The sequence below is a fragment of the Solea solea genome, chromosome 19 (assembly GCF_958295425.1).
Source record: "Solea solea chromosome 19, fSolSol10.1, whole genome shotgun sequence".
Lineage (NCBI taxonomy): Eukaryota > Metazoa > Chordata > Actinopteri > Pleuronectiformes > Soleidae > Solea > Solea solea.
This window is the reverse complement of record NC_081152.1, coordinates 22,149,896-22,175,271: the sequence shown is the minus strand read 5'-3', so window position 1 is coordinate 22,175,271 and position 25,376 is coordinate 22,149,896. Positions and strand designations below refer to the sequence as shown.

Below are 25,376 nucleotides of genomic sequence, written 5' to 3'. Positions count from 1 at the left end.
CAATAATAATACAGAAAAGAAAGTCATTTTTATTTATATTTGTGAATTCTGGGAGGTAACAGGAGAAGACAAGAGATGGGCCTGATTTGAAGTGATTGTTGTACTAACTCATCCACACCACTAGATGGTGGAATATTACCAGTAGATTGAATAGTGGATGCAGATGCTGGTTTACAGGTGTGGAATCAGACTAAACCTGGTCCTCACGACCACACAACAGCCTTCACCTGAAAATGTACTAATATTCTATGGGGACTTCATTTTTGTCCCCGTAAAGAAGACGAGTCCCTGTTATGTGAGTGTGTCCTCATGTTTAGGTCCCCACAACATACCTGGCATACACATACACACACACACACTTGTTTTTATATGTTACTGAGGACACATCATACCCCAACCTCAGCCATCACAACTAAGTAAACTTAACCCACATCTTACCCTAAAACCAGGTCTTAAAAGTACCGAAAATCCCTTTAAAGTTCTAAAGACAAGATGAAGAAAATGTCTGCACACACAAGCTCTTTAGGACGTTTTCTGATCTTGTCTCATGAGACCAAAACCTGGTCTTAATGAGGCAGAACCTCATACCTGATGAACTGCTTAAGTGCTTAGATTTTTTTGAGTTTTGGTTGTTGTTGAAGAACAGCTGTACCACCCTCTCTCTCTCTCTCTCTCTCTCTCTCTCTCCCTCTCTCTCTCTGTGTGTGTGTGTGTGGACAGTGTTCCTGTGTGTCGCCTCACAGCAGAGCGTCTCTCAGCGTCTCTCAGTGTCTCTCAGTGTCTTCAGTAACCAGGGATGAGACCGAGCATCTTAAACACACACAGAAATCTTCTCATCTGCTTCTTGTTCTTTATTTATTTTTTCCTCTGACGTTTTTGTCGTCGCTCTCTCCTTTTTTCCCCCTGAAGCTGCATTTTTCTTCTTCTTCTTCTTCTTCTTCTTCTCTGTGTCTGTGGACATTTATGTGGACGTTTCTGTCTTTATATCTCCGGACATTTTGGATAAAATGAACTTTGATTGTTTGTGGTGAGGACGATGAAGCTCTTCATACTCCGGTAACTTTACAATCTTCTGTTTTTATGATTCTGTTCATGTTTTGACTGAACAGCATCTTTTATTCAGTTATTAATGGATTTCTTGGAAACAGACGAGAGTTTCTGTGTAGATCACTGGTAATTTAATGATATTTTATTATATTTTCAGCAAAAATGAAAGTATTTTTTTGGTAAAAATCAGAAAACAAAGCTACGTTAGTTTCAGCTTCACTGCTATGACTCTGCAAAAATAACACAAATAAACGGACATTAAGTCACGTTTAATGACAAATACTTGTCTTTAAAATGTTTTAAATCTCTGTTACATTGTGCAACGCTTGTTACATAACAAATATCTGCATTTACTGTATGAATGTGCATTTATTCATATCTCATAAATGCACAAAATGCTAATTTTATATATTTTTTAATTCCTCTGATGCTGCAAAAAGCTGACAAAAGGGAAAATAAACAGTTTTAAAATAATAAACATCGTTCCTCTGCGCCGTCTGTCATGAGTTATGGTCACTTCCAGTTTCTGACGTTGTCCAGATGTGAAGCTTCAGTGGTCTAATGAGATTTTAAAGGTCCATTGTGTAACATTTAGGAGGCGGAAATTGAATGAACTGCCCACAAGTATGTTTGTATAAGTGTATAATCACTTTACAATAAAAACATCATTGATTTAGAATAAGCCTTTTATCAACGGTAAGATCTGCAGCGTTAAAGTAAAGAGTCCAGTTAATCATTCTGCGTTCCCTTTACCTCGGAACTCGGAAGTTCACAGCATTCCACAGAGAAGTCGGAAAACCCCCCCCCCGATAATACCAATCAATAACAGCGTTCCACATGCACACAAACATCCTGAACGCAGATTTCTGAGCTGTGTTCCATTCCTCACCAAATCCTACTACAAATGGAACGCCCCATGTGTCCAAATCTGTTTGTTGCAATCTGCACTCTCACCATTAGATGTCACTAATTCTTACACACTGGACCTACAACTTGCTCAAAATTAGGGCTTAGTTAAACCAATCAACTGGTATAAGTTAAAATCATTTGCGTATTTTGGAAAAAGAAAAGCACAAACCCCCCCTAATTCCTCCTAAATGCTTCCCTGCACGGTTTATTTCTTCTTTATTGCAGCAGAGTGTTTCATAAACTGTTGTGTCACTCTGTGTTAAATGAATCAGCATAAATGTGTCGTAACAGCTGAAAACAACAGATGAACGATGACTGTAATATGACTGATATTATTGATATCGTATGGGCGTAGTTTCTTCATGGTTTTAAAAATGTGAATCCCAGGAAGTAGGATGGAAGACGAAGTTAGCCACCAGGGGGCGACTCTAATATATCAACATATTAATATTCATTGTTGTATATTGTGTCGCTGTGTTGTAGATCTCCCTCTCGGTGTGAACGTCGCATGGCTTCACCTTAACCTGTCAATGGTCCTCATTCCGGAGACGTCACGCGTCTCCATGGTTTACGATCGACGCTTTGCTCCTCGGTGTCTCCGCCTCCACAGTTGATCAACTTCGCCATCACCGTCGCCGCCATGGCCGCTGCTCCAGATGCTCCCTGTCTGTCAGAGCTCAGCGGACTCCAGACCAGGAACATCAGCTTCATCTCCGGCACCCGACCCTGCAACCGCAGCACCGTCAGGACGGCGCCCTACACCCCACAGGCCACCGCAGCCTTTGCGGTCGCCATCACCGTCATGATGATCGTGACGATCGTTGGCAACATCCTGGTCATCATTGCTGTCCTGACATCCCGTTCCCTGAAGGGGGCTCAGAACCTGTTCTTGGTGTCTCTGGCTGCAGCGGACATTTTAGTCGCCACGCTCATTATTCCCTTTTCTCTGGCGAACGAGTTGCAGGGCTACTGGGCGTTCAGCTCCATTTGGTGTGAGATCTACCTGGCGCTGGACGTTCTCTTCTGCACCTCCTCCATTGTCCACCTGTGTGCGATAGCGCTGGACCGCTACCTGTCAATATCGAGGCCCGTGTCATACGGCGCCAAACGTACTCCTGCACGCATCAAGGCGGGGATTATCGTGGTCTGGCTGATCTCTGCTGTCATCTCTTTCCCGCCTCTTCTTTCCCTGGATAAGAGTGAAGGAGGTGAAGAAGTTTGTGAACTGAACAACGAGCGCTGGTATATCCTCTACTCCACCATCGGGTCGTTCTTTGTCCCCTGCGTGATAATGATCCTGGTGTATATGAGGATTTACCAGATCGCTAAGCAGCACACGCGCTCCTCACCGGGGCAGAAGCAGAAATCAACAGGAAGAGGGAGAACTAGAGCGACTAGAGACCCCGTGACAAAGAACGGGGACGGAGAAAAATCCATCCACAAATTGTCTTGCTCGGATTCTGCCATGCTTCAGAAACCCAACGAGAGCACCGCAAGTGACACCGCTCTGCAGTGTCCTCGCTCGAGTTCAGGAGCAGCTCCAAACTCGTCCTCTTCAATCCTCGAGTGTGACAACCAAGTCTTCTCAGCCGTTCCACGCAAAACTGCTCAGAGACATCCTGACGAGCGGAGGGAGGTGCTCCCAGACAACACCTCCAGCTCCGGCTCTGAGCTGGACATGGGCGAGGAAGGTGTTCTCGGAGAGGACGACGACAAAGAGAGAGGAAAAACTGATGAGCAAACCTTAAGATTAAGCCAAGGCAAAGGATTAAAAGTGCAGGTGTTAAACCTGGCCACCAGGTACAAAAGCACAATGATAACATCGTCCGGCACTAAACTGGTTTCTGATGGAAATCCTGCGATCCAGGTGACTTTGGTTTCCCGTCGTAAGGCCTTGGTCAACAGGGAGAAGAGGTTCACGTTTGTCTTGGCCGTGGTGATGGGAGTGTTTGTGATCTGCTGGTTTCCCTTCTTCTTCACTTACTCCCTCCAGGCAGTGTGTCCCGAGACTTGCAGCATACCTAACCCTCTGTTCAAGTTCTTCTTCTGGATTGGCTACTGCAACTCCTGCCTCAACCCGGTCATCTACACCATCTTCAACAAGGATTTCAGGAGAGCCTTCAAGAGGATTCTGTGCAGAGATAGCAAGGGTACGTTCTTCTGAAGAGGAGTTTGTCATCAGAAACCACTTCTTCATTGTTTTTGACCAGGACTGACCTCGCTCGCAAAATCGATGTAAACAGAAAAAAGGAGGAGACTGCATCCATTTTGTCCGTCGGCTGAGTCACAGCTGCTCCGACGAAGATGGAGACTTTGGAAAACCACAGCAAAGTGGCCGAATCAATTATCTTTAATGTTATTTCCGAATACAGTGTAATTGTATGTTCAGTGACTCTGAAGAGCATAATTTGATCACATTAGGAAAACAGAAGTCAAGAGGACAACAGGGTCTGCATTCAGCCTCATGAAGACGGCGTATGTGCTTCTGTGCATTTGTGTTTCGAGGAGCCTGAGGGTTTTACTGGAAGAGAACAAATATGTCTAAATGTCATTTATCACAGATAATGTGGCCAAAAACAGGATCACACACACGTCTCTGACACTCACACACTCTCTTATTTATTCCTGCTTAAACTCTGAGCTGTTTTCTTCATGTTTTCTTCATGTTTTCAGCTGGAATCTCAGATCCACACACGGAGATGTAACAATATCACAAAGTCGTGATGTGATCACGTTTAGTGCACTGTTGTGATCGTAACAGAAGTGATTTAGGCCACAGCAGATCATCCATCCCTTGTGTCCTCGTTTGTCTCCAGTGATCGTCATCGTTGATTTTGCAACACCTTTTTATGCCGGATGCTCTTCCTGACGCGAACCCTCCCTGTTTATGTGGACCTGGGACCAGGACTAGGAGAACCCTGGATTTCCTGATATCAGATAGAGTGATTCCATTCCTTCACGTTTATGAACCTTCTGAATCCTGACGTAGATCTTCGTCTTCATGTTCTGCTGAGGTTTCTAAACACTTCCTTTTTGCTTGACTCCAGTTCTTTCTTTCACGCTCATTTCTTCAGGACGTCAGTCTAGTATTCGGAGACATGCAGGTCGTCACAGTCCTTTCTCATTTCCTGACACAGAAATGTTCCGACATATCAGATTTAAAAGCTGCTGGTGCGTCCACATCCACAATTTCACAAATATTTGTCTCTTTCTTTTATTCTATATTCATGTTCTTTCCCATGTTGACGCAGTGACAGGAGACCCAGAGGATGATGGGTAAGCGTGGGATAAAGCGGTGCGTTCCAGTTGAGGTCAGGAATATTCAGAATATAGCATAATATAAGTTTTCCAAAGATTTCCAACTCAGGAAAGTTCGGAGCAACCTCACAAACCTCGACACAGGACAAGGATTGTACTTGAGCGTTAATTTCACGTCTGACGTGTTTGTTCACAGTAAATCAGCCACGGTTCCCACTTCTGATGTAACTGGAATGCACCAGCAGATTTTAAAAGACAGATTTTGTGAAATTGATCATATTGTTACATCCCTCGTCCTCGGGCACACACACACACACACACACACACACACATGATATTGTGCATAAATGGACTTTTATGTGTTTGACAGTTGACAATTAAAAAAATCAGTTTGAATTGAAAACAAAGAAAGAAAAGGAAATGATTTTGTGATTCAGTGAGAGACGTGTTGCTCTGCTTCTGTGTTGATTTGAAGAGTTAAACACAGACTTTTGTAAACGTGACAGTGACTGTGTTTGCTTGTTGTTTCAGAGGCAGTGGGTGGATCCACTGTGAGCACTCACACAATCATGAAATCATTTACCGTCACTGTTCTATGTCACAGGGGAATTATCTTCGCTTTGGTGACATTTGACCTGAATAAATATGTGAAAGAATAAAAAAATATTCCACTGTTCTTTTTCCAAAAGACTGAGCCAGAACACCATTATCACATTAAATGAATAAACGATCAAACGAAAGGTGATAATTAAGTGAGGAGTGGGATGTGTTGTTTATCACGGTTCATATCTCACAGAAGACACATTTACACTTCTGTCTCAATGGGATGAGAAGCTGTTCAATGTTCAGTGTTTTCATTTACAAGTGGTTCTGTCTTCAACGACAGGGGAGAGCTCTTTCAAAACGTTTTGTTGGATGTTCTTTGTTTAGTCATTTCAGGAGAAGTTTGATCCTGTAATTCTCAAAGTCAACTCGACTCAGACGAGAGAGAAAGTCCTCTGTTATTTCCTGTGATTTTATGGTGATGGATTTACAGCCCCGGGACATTATGGTATTGGCTTTTTAATGTCTTTCTTATGACGCCACATTAAGCCTCTGCCATGTGACTCTGTACATTCAGCAACGGTTCATAAATCACTTCAGCAGCAGCTTCAGTGACATCACAGACACCAGCTGCTGACAGGCCGACAACACACCCGCGCACAACCCTGCGCACGCACGCGCACACATCCGCGCACGCTGATGAAAAGCTGTCAAATGCAGCTTGTGTGTAAAATCACTTTAGCACATTTGTTGACAGACAGACACAGAGGAGCAGATTCACTGCATCATGTTTCCTGCGAGTGTTTCTTTCATTTTTAAATGTCCAAACAAACACGTGTTTAACAATCCATTATCGCACCAAACCCAGCAACTAGTGCTGTATTGTTGGTTTTGGTCTTTTCTTGAGATTTATCGACAGTGACCTGTGAATGATATGAAGATAATAACATTTCAGTTGACCTTTGACCACCCAAATTGAAATCAGTCAGTACAAGTGAACGTTTGTGTTAGTTATGACAGGATTGTGTCAAAGCTTTCTTAAGATAATCCAGTGTTTAGTTGTATTTAGTTACTAAGGTCACAGAGGTCATGACTTTTGACCATGACAATGAAGTCACTTGTGAGTCCAAGTGAATGTTTGTGCTACAGTTCAAATGATTGTGTCATGGCGTTTCTGAGTTATTGTGATGATTGTGTGGAAAATGAACAGATTTCTGAGGTCGCAGCGACTTTAGGCTGCCAAAAACATATTCCTAAAATAATCCATTCATTAGACGTACAAAGGTCAGAGACCATTACGATCAAGTCAGTTCAATACTTCAGTCCAAGTGAACGTTTGTAACAAATGATTCTGTTATTGTTAAACCAAGAATTTATGATGATTAGTCAAAAAAGAAGGACCTCAGGCCACAAAACTGTAATCAGTCCGTCTTCTAGTCCAAGTGAACATAAGTGCCACATTTGAAAGGATTGTGTCGAGGCTTTCTTAAGATAACACATTCACTGGGTGTACAACATGTGTACGGTCTCAGTGAGTCTAAATATACTGTATATATACTGTATATATATATATATGTATATATATATATATACATATACATATATATATCTATGATATTTGACCCTGACAATCAAGTTAGTTCATACTTCCAAGTGAACGTTTTTACTAAATGACAAAAGGATTCCGTCTCATGAACAGTGGGCTGATCAGCTGATCCTCGAGTTCAAGTGAACGTTTGTGTCAAAAGAGATGAAGTGAATATACACGATGTTCATGATTGTGAGAATAATTCCTACTGCACAGAGAAACTAAAACACAGTCATATTATTGGACTGTTAGCGTATATTAGCGTATATTAGCGTTAATGTCAAAGTCAAAGTCAGCTTTATTGTCAATTCTTCACATGTAGCAGACATACAAGGAATCGAGAGGACGTTTCTCATTCGCCCGCGGAGAAAACAGTTAAAGTGCACACACACAACAGACATTTCCTAATACTAAAACTAAAATACAAAAAATTACTCAAATTTAAACATAAAATATAAAATATACAACGACGATACAAATAACAATACAAATAGTGCAAAAAAAGGCAGATGTAATGGTAGTAGGTGTGTTTTGTACTGTAAAAGTAAATAAATAACTAGCAGTCTGAAAAAATGTATAAACAGTACAAACAGTGTAATATATAGTATGTATGTGCGACATATGAACCACATCTGTAGTTAATGAGACGTTCGTGACGACCGTGGACTTTGTAGTGAATAATAATGAGAATCGGGACGCTGGTGCATGTACGTCACGTGTGTTAGTGACTTTACACACAAGTGAACTCACGATCACTGGGGAAGAAAAGTGCTGTGAATAATTCAAACAGATTGCACAGCCTTTATTTAAATATAACAGAAAAACATTTTTAAACGTGTGTTAAATGAACCATTAAAATTGTTAATGAGTGATGAGATTGATATTATTGTGTTGTGAGTTCTCTGCACCTGCAGCAACCAAACTGCAGTGGAAACGCACACAGAACAAAACTCCATAACACTCACACAGTGTGTGAGCGTGTAAACTCCCTGTACAGCGCCACCGTGAGGAGACATGGAGCAGTGACGGCAGCAGAGACTGTTTACTTTAGAGTGTCCTCATTTATTGTTTATTAAAATATTAGATTAAATATCTATGTCTCTGTGCTCTGTTTGTTTCCCCTGATCATGTGAAAGGACAGACAGAGAGACAGACAGACAGAGACAGAGACAAAGAGAGAGAGAGACAGACAGAGTGATAGACACAGAAAGAGAGAGACAGAGAGACAGACAGACAGAGAGAGAGAGAGACAGACAGACAGACAGAGAGATAGACAGACAGAGACAGAGACAAAGAGAGAGGGAGACAGACAGAGAGACAGACAGACAGAGAGAGAGATAGACAGACAAAGAAAGAGACAGAGAGACAGAGAGAGTAATCCAATAGTATGGATGTTATCCTGTTAGAAAGTAGCTGTTGTGCTCGAGGCTCTTGTGTGACATTGTTAAATGTCAGACTCCATCTCTGCAGAACCTTAGAAGATGAGATGGACACACACACACACACACACACACACACACACACGGTAGGTTTTTGTGTCACACCGCACAAAAACGTCATTTCATTTGTGGTTTTGGGCCACACCCACCTACACAACCTTTCTAAATGTAATGAAATTGGTGTATTTCATAACTTAACAGTCTTAACCATTCATTTCAAATGGTGCTCATCTATCTGTCAAGCCAAGCTAGCTTAGACTTAGCTAAAAGACGACAGTAGGCTATCTATCTGTTCAAAGTTAATTTAAACTTAGCTTAAAGAAGTATCTATCGATCTAGACAAATCTTAGCTAAAAGAAGACAGTATATATCTGTTCAAAGTTAATTTAAACTTAGCTTAAAGAAGTATCTATCGATCTAGACAAATCTTAGCTAAAAGAAGACAGGATATATCTGTTCAAAGTTAGTTTTAACTTAGCTTAAAGAAGTATCTATCGATCTAGACAAATCTTAGCTAAAAGAAGACAGGATATATCTTTTCAAAGTTAATTTAAACTTAGCTTAAAGAAGTATCTATCTATCTAGACAAATCTTAGCTAAAGAAAACAGTATATATCTGTTCAAAGTTAGTTTTAACTTAGCTTAAAGAAGTATCTATATATCTAGACAAATCTTAGCTAAAAGAAGACGGTATATATCTGCTCAAAGTTAGTTTAAACTTAGCTTAAAGAAGTATCTATATATCTAGACAAATCTTAGCTAAAAGAAGACAGTATATATCTGCTCAAAGTTAGTTTTAACTTAGCTTAAAGAAGTATCTATCTATCTAGACAAATCTTAGCTAAAGAAAACAGTATATATCTGTTCAAAGTTAGTTAAAACTTAGCTTAAAGAAGTATCTATCTATCTAGACAAATCTTAGCTAAAATAAGACAGTATATATCTGTTCAAAGTTAGTTTTAACTTAGCTTAAAGAAGTATCTATCTATCTAGACAAATCTTAGCTAAAAGAAGACAGTATATATCTGTTCAAAGTTAATTTAAACTTAGCTTAAAGAAGTATCTATCTATCTAGACAAATCTTAGCTAAAAGAAAACAGTATATATCTGTTCAAAGTTAGTTAAAACTTAGCTTAAAGAAGTATCTATCTATCTAGACAAATCTTAGCTAAAAGAAGACAGTATATATCTGTTCAAAGTTAGTTTTAACTTAGCTTAAAGAAGTAACTATCTATCTAGACACATCTTAGCTAAAAGAAGACAGTATATATCTGTTCAAAGTTAGTTTTAACTTAGCTTAAAGAAGTATCTGTCTATCTTGACAAATTTTAGCTAAAAGAAGACAGTATATATCTGTTCAAAGTTAGTTAAAACTTAGCTTAAAGAAGTATCTATCTATCTAGACAAATCTTAGCTAAAAGAAGACAGTATATATCTGTTCAAAGTTAGTTTTAACTTAGCTTAAAGAAGTAACTATCTATCTAGACAAATCTTAGCTAAAAGAAGACAGTATATATCTGTTCAAAACTAGTTTTAACTTAGCTTAAAGAAGTAACTATCTATCTAGACAAATCTTAGCTAAAAGAAGACAGTATATATCTGTTCAAAGTTAGTTTTAACTTAGCTTAAAGAAGTAACTATCTATCTAGACAAATCTTAGCTAAAAGAAGACAGTATATATCTGCTCAAAGTTAGTTTTAACTTAGCTTAAAGAAGTATCTATCTATCTAGACAAATCTTAGCTAAAAGAAGACAGTATATATCTGCTCAAAGTTAGTTTTAACTTAGCTTAAAGAAGAATCTATCTATCTATCTAGACAAATCTTAGCTAAAAGAAGACAGTATATATCTGCTCAAATTAGTTTAAACTTAGCTTAAAGAAGTATCTATCGATCTAGACAAATCTTAGCTAAAAGAAGACAGTATATATCTGTTCAAAGTTAGTTTTAACTTAGCTTAAAGAGGTATCTATCTATCTAGACAAATCATAGCTAAAAGAAGACAGTATATGTATGTTCAAAGTTAGTTTTAACTTAGCTTAAAGAGGTATCTATCTATCTAGACAAATCTTAGCTAAAAGAAGACAGTTTATATCTGTTCAAAGTTAGTTTTAACTTAGCTTAAAGAAGTATCTATCTATCTATCTAGACAAATCTTAGCTAAAAGAAGACAGTTTATATCTGTTCAAAGTTAGTTTTAACTTAGCTCAAACTTAGTTAAGGAAGACCATATCTATGTATCTACTCTCCTTAAAACTGTATTGTTTCAGGAGTGTTATTCAGAATTCATTATCGGGGAAAAAGAATAAACATGTTCCAATGATTGCTGCAGTGTAACTTTGATCAGCTGCTTCTCAGCTGATTGATGGTTTCCTCAGGGTTTCTAGAGAAAAGTGAACACGTCACAGCTGTTGTTCACTCACAGGACGTCCACAGTGAGGTAACAGTGTGGAGTGGACTCAGGGTTACGAGTCACACTCCGCTCACACACTCTGCTCACACACTCCGCTCACACACTCCGCTCACACACTCCGCTCACACACTCCTCTATTCCTCCACTCGACCGCTCGTTTCCAGCCAACGGATCAGAGGAGCAGAATTAGTGACGTCACATTGATGTGTCAATGAAGAAGATCAGTCACTGCCCAAAACACGGTGTCACCTGTGTTTTCATCCAGTGGATCCATTGGTTTCAATGGGTTTTACCGTACTTGGATTTTAACAGGTTTTCCACCACTTAAATTTAAATGGGTTTTGATTATAGAGTTGTTGGACAGTTTCATCAGGGTCAAACCTGTTTGAATGACTTTTTACAACTTTAACCCATTTGTATTTATTTTTGACCCATTTTTACCTTTTTGTTTAAGTGGGTTTTTGACCTGTTCTACCTCGGGTTAAATCGTTTTTTTGATACGTTTTATCTGGATTTTAATAGAGTTTTCACCAGATTAACTGATTAAAATGGGCTTTGACTTTTTTTACCATTTTGCCCCATTTTACAGGGTTTTGACAAGCTGGGTTTATAGAGTTGCTGGACAGTCTTATCAGGGTTAAAGCTGTTATTTTCGCCACTTACACCGATTTGATTGGGTTTTTACCAATTTATCCCATTTGTATTAGTTTTTGACCCATTTTTACTTAGTTTGAACTAGGTTTTTAATATATAGAAATTGATTTGACATGTTCTACCTGGGTTTAGACAGGTTTATGACCAGTTTATTTGGCTATTTTGACTATTTTGGTTTTCGACCTGGGATTAAAAGTTAAAGTAAGTAAGTAGATGTTGGATCAGACACCTAAACCTCTCTCAAAGGTCTGGACAGCTCTGACATGACTCAGCAGATGGTTGCAGAGTTTAAGAGCTGCCACAGAAAAGTGTGACACATGAAACGACCTCACACAGCACAATGTCACATTCTAGTTATTTTACAAGCTTAAAATGATTCTCCTCAAGGTTTCAATGAAGCTAAAAGACAAAAACCCTAACCTGTGCACATGGACCAGTGTTTATATAAAGTGAGGGAGTAACGCGTGAACGGGCTGCAGGTGACGAAGTGGGCGGGGCAACGCAGGTGTAGCGAGTTAGATAATTATCTGACATGACTGAGAATCACTTCTTTAAAAAACATTTTTTTATTACTCATGAAATGAACTTATGATGGAAATCTTAAATTTTAATTATTTATTTGTCTTTGAGGAAAACAATGTTGCATTTAAAGCTGCAGTGTGTAACTTAAAAAAACACACAGAGTGATGTGGGAACTTTAGGTTAAGGAGTTAACCCAAGTTCTCCGAAACGCAAGTGACATGAAACGACTGTTGATTGATATGTTTAGGTTAAGGAGTTAACCCCAGTTCTCTGAAACATAAATGACAGATAACGTTCAGCCTTCTAGAGGAATTACATACTGCAGCTTTAAGCTCTTTCTGAACTTCCTGCACTGTAGGAACTTCTGTAGATGAACAAGTGAATGTTAGGGGACTTTAGGCAACACAACGTCAACAGGAAACACACACACACACACACACACACACACACACACACACTGAAAGCAGAGCTGGACAAACATGAAGCGATGACGGGGCCATTATGGTCTGATCACTGTGCATCAACACTCGTCCATTAAAGGTGGAGACAACATCAGCCGGCGTGGTTTCCATTATTATGAACCACAGGCGAGCGACAAACAGAGATAATGCACACAATTAACCACACACACACACACACACACACACACATACATGTGACATTTCTCATCCCGATTTCATGGATTCATTAATCACACGATGTCACGTGTCACAAGTTTTTGTTCATCATCATCATCATCATCTTCATCATAACAGAGTTATAGAGTGAAAGCTGGAGCCTGGTCCATTAGAGGAGGAGAGGTGAGTCACACACACACACACACATATTTTATGGTGTTAATAGGATTGAATGGTGAAACATATGAATCACATGATTGTGTTTACAGTGAAATATTGAAGAGTGTGTGTGTGTGCGTGCGTGCGTGCGTGTGTGTGTGTGTGTGTTGACTTCTGACACAAGAATCTTAAATGAATGGGATTTTCAGTAGAATAAACCACAATAAAATTCAATGAAAACATTATGTGTGGCTGTGTTTTTCATGTGCTTAATGAACATGAATCAGTCTAACCCATTCATTTACCGATAGTGGTCACTTCTGAATCTAAGTCGAATAAACCACTCAAAATTCCATGAAAGTGACGGTGTCGGTGAGTGTAGTGTCGTCTCACCCATTCATCTTCAATGGTGGTCATTTATGACCAGGAACATCAAAATGTCAAATGATAAGTCCAATACAATCAAAGTGGTTGTGTGAGTGTAAATGTTTTTCAGCTGTTGAATGAACATATCGTAGCTTTACCCATTCGTTTTCAATGGTCGTTTCTGACCATAAACACCACAAATTAAAGGTCAGAATTCAGTGAAAGTTGTTATTTTATGAGTTGAGATGTTTATTGTGGAGGACGACATGAAGTGAGTGAGATTAAAAACACAGACTGGGTGAGAATGATGAAGAAACACGAGCTCAGACCAAACTAATTATTCTATGAATTATAAATTATTTCTTTTTCTTTTTTTCCCTTTTCCTTCTTTCTTGTGCATTTTCTGACAAAACAAAGAGTCTGTGGGACGTCATGTGTCTCCTATTAATCTGCTTCAGTGTGGAGAGACGACGCTGCTGCTGTTACTGCTGCTGCTGTTACTGCTGCTGCTGTTACTGCTACTGCTGATGCTGCTGTTACTGCTGCTGATGCTGCTGATGTTACTGCTGCTGCTGATGATGATGCTACTGCTGATGATGATGATGCTGTTACTGCTGCTGATGATGATGCTGCCGTTACTGCTGCTGTTACTGCTGCTGCTGCTGTTACTGCTGCTGTTACTGCTGCTGCTGCTGTTACTGCTGCTGCTGCTGTTACTGCTGCTGCTGTTACTGCTGCTGTTACTGCTGATGCTGTTACTGCTGCTGTTACTGCTGCTGATGCTGCTGATGCTGCTGATGTTACTGCTGCTGCTGCTGATGATGCTGCTGATGATGATGCTGCTGATGATGATGCTGCTGCTGATGATGATGCTGCCGTTACTGCTGCTGTTGCTGCTGCTGATGCTGTTACTGCTGCTGTTACTGCTGCTGATGTTACTACTGCTGTTACTGCTGCTGCTGCTGCTGATGATGATGCTGCTGTTCCTGCTGCTGCTGCTGCTGTTACTGCTGCTGATGCTGCTGTTACTGCTGCTGCTGTTACTGCCCCCTAATGTTCACTCTGAGTGAAAACATGGCAGCCAGCAGGGACACGTCTTGATCTCACTGTGAGACAGACTTTTCCAACAGGAAAGTGAAGTTTGTAAACCACTCACTCTCCCACACCAAACCCCAGAGAGAAAACCAGTGATTTTAACATCCACTGCTGCCTCCATTACTAAGTTCTAATGTCTTATTCTATTAATTCTGCATTTAAAATCCTTCATTCCAATTGACCTCAGTGACACAAAGTGACCACACGAGGCAGCAGAGGACCAGCAGCTCCTGTGTCCCCACAAAGCTGATAAAAATGGTATTCAAATGGTTTAAAAATCCAATCTAAACCTGGGATGAAACCATATTTTTAACCAGTGGAAGTGTGGCAGTAGCTCCCTGCTGCGACAGAAGCAAAAACTGCTTCTACGTGTCCTGGTTTTGTTCTTTCAGCACATGAAAGTCCCATAACAAAGCACTTCATTTTACATTTGACATTAATGAAGCCCAGTGCAGATCCATGTAATTGGTGTCAAATCCCTGGGATTCCATGGAAATGAAGTGAAAACGTACGCACACTGAGAGCCTGTGTGTGTGTGCGTGTGTGTGTGTGATTATTCCATAACCTCAGTGTACTCTATCTGCAGCTATTTTTAGGGAGGTACAAAATCTTCCTGTCCAGAGGTGGGAACATGCAGGTGGAGCTGATGGACGGAGCATAACAACTGAAAATGAGCGAGTGATTTAGCTGCTCAGTGCTCACACACACACACACACACTATTCTCTGGCAAAGTCAGCAGCTCTCACTGTGAAATCTGACAAATTTTTATTTACCTCATGGCTTCATGTGAAAAGTGCTGCTGCTGTTTTTTGAGCCGCAGCAGAGACACAGACGCTGCGCTGAGGAGCTGCTCACACATGCACTTACATGAAAAGTCAATGATCATTAGTGTGGTTTTGTGTCTACCTTTAGTTCACAGAGACACTGCTGTGCTGATATTATATTCATGTACATGCTTGGCTCCTCAGGGAGGGATTATATACTGTAAATACACTTTCTGTGTGCGTGTGTATGTGAGTGAGAACACAGAGAGGACAGTCATGAAAGTGATGGACATGAAAGGCGGTCTCTCCCTTCAGACGGCGTGTGAACGTTCTGTAATTCAAATGACTCATCACAGACTCGATGATGTGTTTACTTCAGGGAGATGTTACAGAGAACTGACTGCTGCCCAGGTAAATCACCTGGAAACAGCCTTTTAATCACAGCACACACACACACACACACACACACACACTGCTGCCTCCATCACTAAGTTCTAATGTCTGATTTTATTAACCCAGCATCTAAAATCCTTTGCTCAGATTGACCTCAGTGACACAAAGTGACCACACGAGGACCAGCAGCTCCTGTGTCCCCGCAGCTACAATCACTGATTTTCTTTGGGCTTTGGTGTGGGAGACACACACACACACACACACACACAACCATTGTCCTCAGTGTCATCACTGCTGACACACAGTAGACGTTTGAGAGCTGGAGGCTAAAAAGTCTTCATGCTAAAAGTGTGAAATGTGCAAATGCACAGAGAAGGAAGACAACACGACTGAGAGAGAGAATCATCATCTCCACAATCCACCCCTCTGTCTGAGTTATTCTCTCATGTCAGGCACCGTTAGGAGACTCAGTCATGTGACCAGAGGACCTGACGTTGTCAGAATTCAAATGTTCAGGAATCGTCATTGAGTCTGAGACACGGAGGCTTTTATCTCACTGACCACATGACACACAACCAACAGGAAACTCACTCTCCAACACCAAAGTCCAGAAAACCAGTGGTTTTAGCTCACAGGGACACAGGAGCTGCTGGTCCTCTGCTGCCTCGTGTGTGTGTGTGTGATGACAACAGGTCACTGCAAGCCTCTAATCACTCTCATCTCCTGGACACGGACGACACACACAAGCACAATGAGGTGTCTGTGTGTGTGTCTGCGTGTGTGTGTGTGCGTGCGTGCGTGCATGTGTGCATGCGTGTGTGTGTGTGTGAGACACAAATGCCAGCCTGCAGCCTTCACACAAAAGCCAAGGCGATTAAATGGAGACACTCAACTTTCTCCTCCTGTGTTTTTCTTTTCTTTGCTTTGTCTTCACGTCCATCAGTCAGTGAAGGAGGAGGAGACTGACTGACGTGTGTGTGTGTGTGTGTGTGGTCACACACTGTTGAGTTTTATAATCACAACAGATTAATATAAAAAAAACATCCTAAATCCTGCAGAGAAATAGATAGATAGATAGATAGATAGATAGATAGATAGATAGATAGATAGATAGATAGATAGATAGATAGATAGATAGATAGAATTGTTTTAACATAGCAGCAATACAATTCAAAAAAAAAAAATATTATAAACATAAAATGTAAAATGTGCAACAGTGGGGGAAAAATTGCGCAATAATAAAGGAATGGCATAATGGATCTCAAATGAGCAGTCCGTTTTTTTTTTTACATTGTTATTGTAAGTCTTGATGGCTGATGGCAGGAATGACTTCCTGAATCTGTCCTTGTGTCTCTTGGAGAATGTGCTCTCCTAGGCCTGGAGGATGTGGTGGAGAGGATGATCAGGGTCATCCATGATGGAAAAAAGTTTCTTCAGCATCCTCCTCTCCACCGTTTCCACGGTGTCCTGTTTGCAGCCGATGATGGAGCCGGCCTTCTTTATCATTTTTTGAGTTTGTTAGTTTCACCAGCTCCACTGCTGCTCCCCCAGCACACCACAGCAAAGAACAGTGCACTGGCCACAACAGACTGGTAAAATAACTCCAACATCTTGCTGCATACATCAGAGGATCGCAGCCTCCTAAGAAAGAAGAGCCTGCTCATCCCCTTCCTGTACACAGCACTGGTGTTAGCCTTCCAGTCCAGTCTGTTGTTCAGCCTCACACCAAGGAATTTGCATTCCTCCACCATCTCAATGTCCTCCCCCAGTACCCTCAACGGTTGTGTGATGTGTGGGGGAAGCAGCAGGGGGCTGTGTTAAAGACTGTGAGCTGAACCTGTTGAAGAAGAGGTTCAGCTGATTAGCCCTCTCGACGGAGCCCTCTGTCGGTTTCTCCTTCACGTTGAATCCAGTGATGGTCTTCATTCCGGACCACACCTCCCTCATGTCATTCTGCTGGAGTTTGGACTTCAGCTTCCTGTAGGTGTCTTTGCTCTGCCTCAGCTTCTCCTTAAGGTCACACTGTACCTTCCTCAGCTCCTCCTGGTCCCCATGTCTGAAAGCCTCTTTTTTTTGTTGAGGAGAGTCTTCAGATCTTTGGTAATCCAAGGTTTGTTGTTGGGAAAGCAATAGACAGTCCGGGCAGGGAGAACCGTGTGTTCACAGAACCTGATGTAATCTGTGATGCAGTCTGTCATGGAGTTGATGGAGCTCCCCATGTGGCAAGCAGAGCGCATCCCAATCAGTAGACTCAAAGCAGTCCTGCAGAGCCATGTTAGCCTCCTGTATACTCCTTCTCACTGAGCGGGTGGCAACAGGAAGCCTCTTCACTACAGGGACATACCTGGGAGTCAGCTGGACCAAGTTGTTATCAGACAAGCCAAGGGGGGGAAGGGCAGTGGCTGTGTATGCATCCCTAGCATTTGCATACAAAAGGTCAATTGTTTTATTGTCTCTGGTGGGGCAGTCGACATATTGGTGGAAGGTAGGTAAAACAGAGTCCAGGTTGGTGTGGTTAAAATCCCCAGTGATGGTGATAAATGCAGTGGGATGCTGTGTCTGTAATCTGGACACAGCAGAGTGGACACCGTCTACTGCTGCCGCTGCATCAGCTGAGGGAGGGATGGTAGACAGCCAACAATCACGGAGGTGTATTCCCTGGGGAGGTAGTATGGGCGCATTCCAACAGCCAAAAGTTCCATGTCCGGGCTACACAGACGCTCCTTCTCACAAACATGTCCGGGGTCCCCAGAGATCTCACATTCCCCGTGATTATTGCAGGTACGGCTGGTTTGTACCTCCTCGCTTTGGCTCTCACTTTGGCTCCGGCTCTGCAGCCCCGACACTTCTGCTTCAGTTCGGAAGTTCGGACCGTGTTGTGATCAGGAGTGCCGGCTCCCTCAGCGTGATCAGCTGGTCGCGTGTGTGAACAATGCAATTGCACTGTGCGTCCGTCTCGCCACAGAAAAGTAAAAAAAAAGTAACAGAAGAGCCACAGAAACCGCACAAAAGTAGCGGAGTACATGGCGCAACTGTTCTGGAAAGTGTCACGAAAAGTGTCATGCAAAAATAATAAGTTAGGAAAAAGTACTTAAATTAAAAGAAAACACTAAAACACTAAGGGAGCTGCTGTGTCAAGCTGCTGCTAGCATGGCGCCTAGTGAAGCTAACTTTAAACTAACTTTTATCAGATAGATAGCTACTATCTTCCTTTAGCTAAGTTTAAGCTAAGTTTTGGCATCATCGGCATCCATCTTGTCCCCTCCCTTGTGCCCTCTGTCCTTGTGTCCTCTGTCCTTGTGTCCTCTGTCCTTGTGTCCTATGTCCTTGCACTCACTCTCACCGTTAAATGTCACTAATCCTCACTACACCGCTCCTCCGCTCCCTTCACTGGCTTCCTGTAGCTGCTCGCATCCACTTCAAGACTCCAGTGCTTGCATTCCATGCTACAAACGGATCCGGTCCAGCCTACATCCAGGACATGATCAAAACCTACACCCCAGCCCGCCCACTCCGCTCTGCATCGGCGAACCGGCTTGCTCCCCCCTCACTGAGAGGATCGCAGAGGCATTCGCAGAACTCTAGAGTGTTCACTGTCCTAGCTCCCAAATGGTGGAACGAGCTCCCATCAACATCCGGACAGCGGAAAGCCTCCACATCTTCCGCCGCCGACTAAAAACACATTTCTTTCGACTCTACCTTGACTAAGACGACGACGACAACACTAACTTATACATCGCACTTACTTGAAGCACTTACTAACTTCTAGCTCTTGTTTGTACACAAATGTTTAAATGCACTTATTGTAAGTCGCTTTGGATAAAAGTGTCTGCTAAATGACATGTAATGTAATGTAATGTAACTGCAGCTTTAATGCTCTCTCTCTCTCTCACTCTCTGTCTCTCTCTCTCTCCCTCTGTCTCTCTATGTCTCTCTCTCTCTCCCTCTGTCTCCCTCTCTCTCTCTCAGTCTCTCTCTCTCTCTCTCTCAGTCTCTTTGTATATTTTGAGATGCACTCCATCATCAGAGGAGAGGAAGAGACTTCTGAGCAGAGAAGTTTGGCAGCAATGTGAAGCGTAGTATCTGAAATCAGAGGTCAGAGAGCCAGGACGTGCTGCTGACAGAAGGCTGAGAGGAATGAGCGGTGTGCGTGGCTGTGGGCGTGTGGTTGATCCACTGCTGCCTCCATCACTAGTAAATTCCAGTAAATTCAAATGTCTTATTTTATTAATTCTGTGTTTGAAATTCTGCATTAGCATTTACCTCAGTGACACAAAGTGACCACATGAGGCAGCAGAGGACCAGCAGCTCCTGTGTCCCCATGAGCTAAAGTGTGTCTGACATCGTAGACTTGAGTAACTGTTGATTTTATTCCCTGATTCTTTGGATTCATACAGCCACATTCCCAAAAACCCAAACTATTGCTTTAAGTCACCTCTGAATACCTTTCTTGTAATGCGTTTACACCTCTTTTCATTACAACCTAACACTTTCATGCATATTGTTTTTATTCAACTTTTTTCCGCTTCAGTTCAGACATTTCAGGATTTTATGTTTTTATAAAAAAAATTGTTGCCAACTTGAAGTTTTTGGAAGCACAGATTAAAAATGCTGATTAAAACCGTCAGGGTTGAAGGAAGGAGCCACCTTAGGTATTCTGAACCAGCTCTGTATTAGCATGAGTCATGACGACTGTCATCAAATATGTTACAGATGAGGTTCAGGGAAGCGTGCCCCGTACATCGGTCCACACGTTACCAATCCTGCCTGTCCTCCTGGAACCTGTTCTCTCCATGTCCTCCATTTATTCATGACGTTTCCGTGGCCGCAGACAGATGCCCTGTCACCCTGGGAGATGGAGGCCAAAAGTCATTTTACATGTGTGTGTGTTAGTGCTGCCTTCACGGTGCAGAGGACGGACGTCACACAGTGGCAGAAAGAGAAATGTCTCTGTCAGAGATAACGATGTCTACTGTATCATTCATGAGCACATGACATGAATCCATGTGTAAAAGGCAGTTAGACAACTTAAGAATGTGTTCACGTCTTTATCTCACAGACGTTTTTAACAGGAAACTGAAGTTTGTAAACCACTCACTCTCCCACACCAAAGTCCATAGAGAAAATCTGTGATTTTTAGTGATTTTAACATCACAGCACACAGGAGTTGTTGATCCACTGCTGCCTCCATCACTAAGTTCAAAAGAGTTTTTTTTTAATTTGGTGAGTGAAATCCTTTGTTTAAATTGACCTCAGTGACATAAAGTGACCACACGAGGCAGCAGCAGACCAGCAGCTCCTGTGTCCCTGCAGCTAAAATCACTGATTTTCTCTATGGACTTTGGTGTTAGGAGAAAACTCGGGAAAGTCTGTGTAACAGTGAGATAAAGATGTGAACATATACAGAGGCAGTAACATAACATTTTGTAAGCCTACTGCCATAAAACACTGAAGAAGAACACTGATGAGCCACATGCCTCATCACAGGGGGGCGCTCACAAATGTACTTCAAAAAACGAATTATCTTTAAAGCAGGAAACCTCACTTTTACAAACTAAATATATAGATTTTCTAAGGCCACCGTAGTTCTGTGACACATGAGGAACCCTGCGTTTGTTACACCCTGCAGTCTCAACGGACCTTTTTCATGTATTGAACACACACGCACACACACTGAATCCCCAGGTAACTGTGAGTGAATCATTAATGCTGAGGTGCAGTGAGTTCGAGTTGAAGGTCCCTGTCGTGTGACTGCAGCCTCTGAACCCTCTAAATACTGCATGTTCTCATGCTGCATGATTCACGAGGGTTGTGGTATTGGGTCTGTTTTACTGCAAATACCTAAAGTCAAATTTATGGCTGTGAAGAAAAAAGGCGCCCGGTGGACATTTACAGTGTATCATGACTGTAATAGAAAAATGTGTGCAAGAAATAGTTATGCTCGTCCCCTTAGGTACAAAAATGTACCCATTGAAACCCATTGTAAATTAATGTTTTCATCAGCAATGTTGTTTTTAAAAGTGCTTTATAAATAAAATGGGTTGATAAGGAGTTCTTTTTGAAAAGTGATACTACACAATAAATAATAAAGCAAGTGTAATATGTCTATAACACACAGTGTAAAACAAATAGTTACATTTGTCCCCTTAAGTACAAAAATGTACCCATTGAAACCCATTGTAAATACATTTTGTATTCAGAGCCTAAAATCATGCATTCCACGTTATATTAACATATTGAGGTCCTGACCTTAAATGTATTATTTAGCGATAATATCATACTGACCGTTTTTCTTCTGTTTTTGCTGATAATCCAGCAGGTGGTAGTGTATTATCATAAATTGCCTATGAAAGCCTTGTGAAAATACTTAAAATAACCTAATTAAGTTTTTTTAAGAATAAATTTACTGAAAGTATAAAGTAACTTTTAGCCTAAGGTGCTGATAGGTAGTGCATAAAAAATAATAAAGTAAGTGTAACATGTCTGTTAGAGCCATACCTACTTGAAGGCCACAGTAGGTGGCGCTCTGCACTGGGCAGGAAGGTGTTAAATAGAGCAACAGGTAATTACTCGGCAGGTGTGCTGCTGACTGGGGAAGCACAAAGTTTTTTGACTAATAAATGTTGGTGATTGCATACGACGATCCTGTGTGTAATTCATTCATCGGACCCTGAAGACGACGCGTCAACTACTACGAGTACCAGTACAGCAGCCCCCTCGAGTGGCTTAGGTTCGTTTTGTTGTTTTATTTTAAGAACAAGTCACTACAATGTCTATAATACACAGTGCAAAACAAATAGTTACGTTTGTCCCCTTAAGGACAAAAATGTACCAATTGAAACCCATTAAGAACTAGTATTTCTCTGTATTTAGAACATAAAACCATGCATTCCATGTTGTTCTACTTTTATATTGTTTACATTTATAAATAATGTATATACGTTTTCCCGCAATTCAACATCTTACACACCACTTTTCCTCTGTTCAACATCGATTTAATTTTCCTGGTAATCCAGCAGGATTATTTTAATGTTGGATTGATGGTGTTTTAAAATGAATTAATTAAAAGTGACATGTAAAGTTTTGAGAAGGCAGTTTTTTTTTTAACACAAAAAATAATAAAGCAAAAAAAGTCAGTGTCATAGGTAATCAGTGATGTATCCCTTCAACATAAAACGTAATATCACATAGTATATGGAAAATACTGCTTATATTGTGTTTTATATATGTAAATAAAAATTGTGTAACTGCAGTTGAAAATTGGCAAAAATATAGATTTTTTTAATTATCATGTTTGTTTTTTGTAGCACTGAAGATGCGCAATCGTGAATCGTGAATATGAATTTTTGTTTGACTGAATGTTAAAATTATACACCAAACAAATCACATTCTAATTGTAGTAATAACCATTTAAAAAGTAGTCAAATGCTCATCATGAAGTAGAATATTTTAATGTAGCTGATGCTGAGGTTCAGATAAGAGTTAATGTGTCCTGAGCTTCATAGGAAAGTTTCTCTTGTCCTTGACGACACATGAACAGGATTAAAGTGAACGTCCATTGTGCAGAAAACTTTTATGAAACACATTAACGTCTCTCTTAAATGACTCATCCCATCGTCTGCTGCCTTCGCTAACCCCTGCTCATAAAAAGGCTGATGACAAGAAGGTAATGAGAGAAGTGGAATAAAAGTCTGCAGACTCCAAACTTTAAACAAGCTCTGCTCTTCAAAGACACCTACACAGCTGTAACACAACTGAGAGACAGAGAGGACAAACAACACATGTGGTAAAGCGGACACAGAGGACACAAAGACACTCTGAAGGAGACAAATCCTGGAGTAATCCTATGTTTCAGCTGTAGTAAATCGGAATTTCCAGGTTTTCTGTTGAAGGAACGCCCACTTAAGTCAGGATTACAACTGTGACAGTCGGAAGATAGCATTATCTTATCTTATGTGACCTTATCTTTATCTTATGGGTATGTTGTTTTTGCTTTAAAATGACACTGATATTGTATGATTTGTGTTTAGGTGTTTAGTTGTTTGTAAAAATTATTTCTGGAGGTATTTGAAACAAACAGAGACAAAGATTATAAGGATTCCTTTGTGGATTATTTGTGAATAAACCACATTGATTTGGCAGCGACACGCTCATTGTACCAAAAACATTGTGTTCTGTATGTGTCTGCGTGGACATCTTTAGAAATGTGCAGGTTCCTCTGTCTGTGTGAAGCACCACAGGATCCTCACATCACTGCAGCAGCTGTTTACGCTTTTGTGAGAAAGCGGCGGGTGTTGTTTTTCAGAGCCACAGCTGGACACACGAGGAGGGTCTGAGCGATTTAGGACCAAGTCGCTGTGTAAGATATCGTCGCACAATCTCATTAGATCTCTCATCTGCTGTAACGAGCTGTGATGTCATCCTCATTTAATCTTTTTTTGATCGGGTGTAATCTGATTTTTGCGGCTCACAGGATATCTGGAGCACATAATACTAAAGGATTCATGTTCATGTAAATGAATGGACACACACACACACACACACACACGCACACACACACACACACACACAGGATCTCAAAATAATGACCTCCCCTCCCCTTATTTCTTTGTTCTTGGCATTTTCACTGCTCTTTGAAGCACTGTAGAGCACCATCTAGTGTTTACCATGATATAATTTTCTGACACTGTCGTTAACTGGTTCAAATAACGTCTCAAAGACAGAGAACTTAAAGTGAGCTCAGGTGAATTTTCATCAAAAAGCGTTAAAGTGTTAAAGTTCCACAGGGTTCAATTCTAGGTCCTATAGAGCTCAGGTGGATGATGTCATACGACCAAGGTGACGCCTAAATGAAACTGTTAACTTCTATGGATGTATATACTGTATATAACACATAAATAAATCAATATGTCAAGACTACTCCTCTCGATTGGGGGATAGATGTTGTGCCAAAACAGTTGGGGACAGGCTAACAGGCTAACAGGAGAGCTCCTGTGATTAAACGTGACTTCAGAATGTAAAGAGGCATGTCGGCGTACTGTCAGCATCGTCAGTGAGGGGAAGTTAATCAGGAAGTTGAAGATGTCAGAATACTGGAATAATGTCGTCTACACATGACAGTGAACTCTGACAGGTTCAATCCAGCTCCGGTCCTGGTTATTTTTGCTGAATCTTTGCCTGCCAACATGGCGGTTCATAAGTCATGTGACGCCCAGAGCTCCAGGTTATTTAGGAACACAAATGGTCTCATTCATCATAATTCACTCAAAACTCAATTAAAGTGGCGATGACCAATATTATTTGCTCAGATACTTAGTGTGGAGGATTTCATGAGGTTAAAAAACCACAATGTTTATGCTTTAATAAAGAGGTCAACTCAGGTAGAACACTGGGGGAAGGTTCATGTACAACAAATAAACCGTGTTGTCTCTCCTGTGCTGGAAAAAACACAGCTGAGCTGTATGAGGGCAGTAATGGGTGTTAATCACCTCCATAATCAACAGAGAAAACTCTTATTTTTGCATGACGGGAGAGTCTGACTCACACAGAGTCAAACACTACGCTTCTGTCAACAATGCAGTGTCCTCCCACTCTTTCTCTGCAGCTCGT

General features: G+C 41.1%; 1 protein-coding gene across 1 annotated transcript in view; it reads left to right on the top strand.

The window, feature by feature from the left end:
* LOC131446685 (alpha-2A adrenergic receptor) overlaps positions 1–5,872 on the top strand; it is a 6,046-nt gene extending 174 nt beyond the window's left edge. Inside the window, exons 1-2 of the mRNA XM_058618072.1 lie at positions 1–1,056; positions 2,440–5,872. The exon at positions 1–1,056 is cut by the window's left edge and continues 174 nt beyond it. Coding sequence (XP_058474055.1) covers positions 2,597–4,120 — 1,524 coding nt within the window. The 5' untranslated portion in view covers positions 1–1,056; positions 2,440–2,596 and the 3' untranslated portion in view covers positions 4,121–5,872. The remainder of the gene's footprint in view (positions 1,057–2,439) is intronic.
* Positions 5,873–25,376: the final 19,504 nt, after the last annotated feature.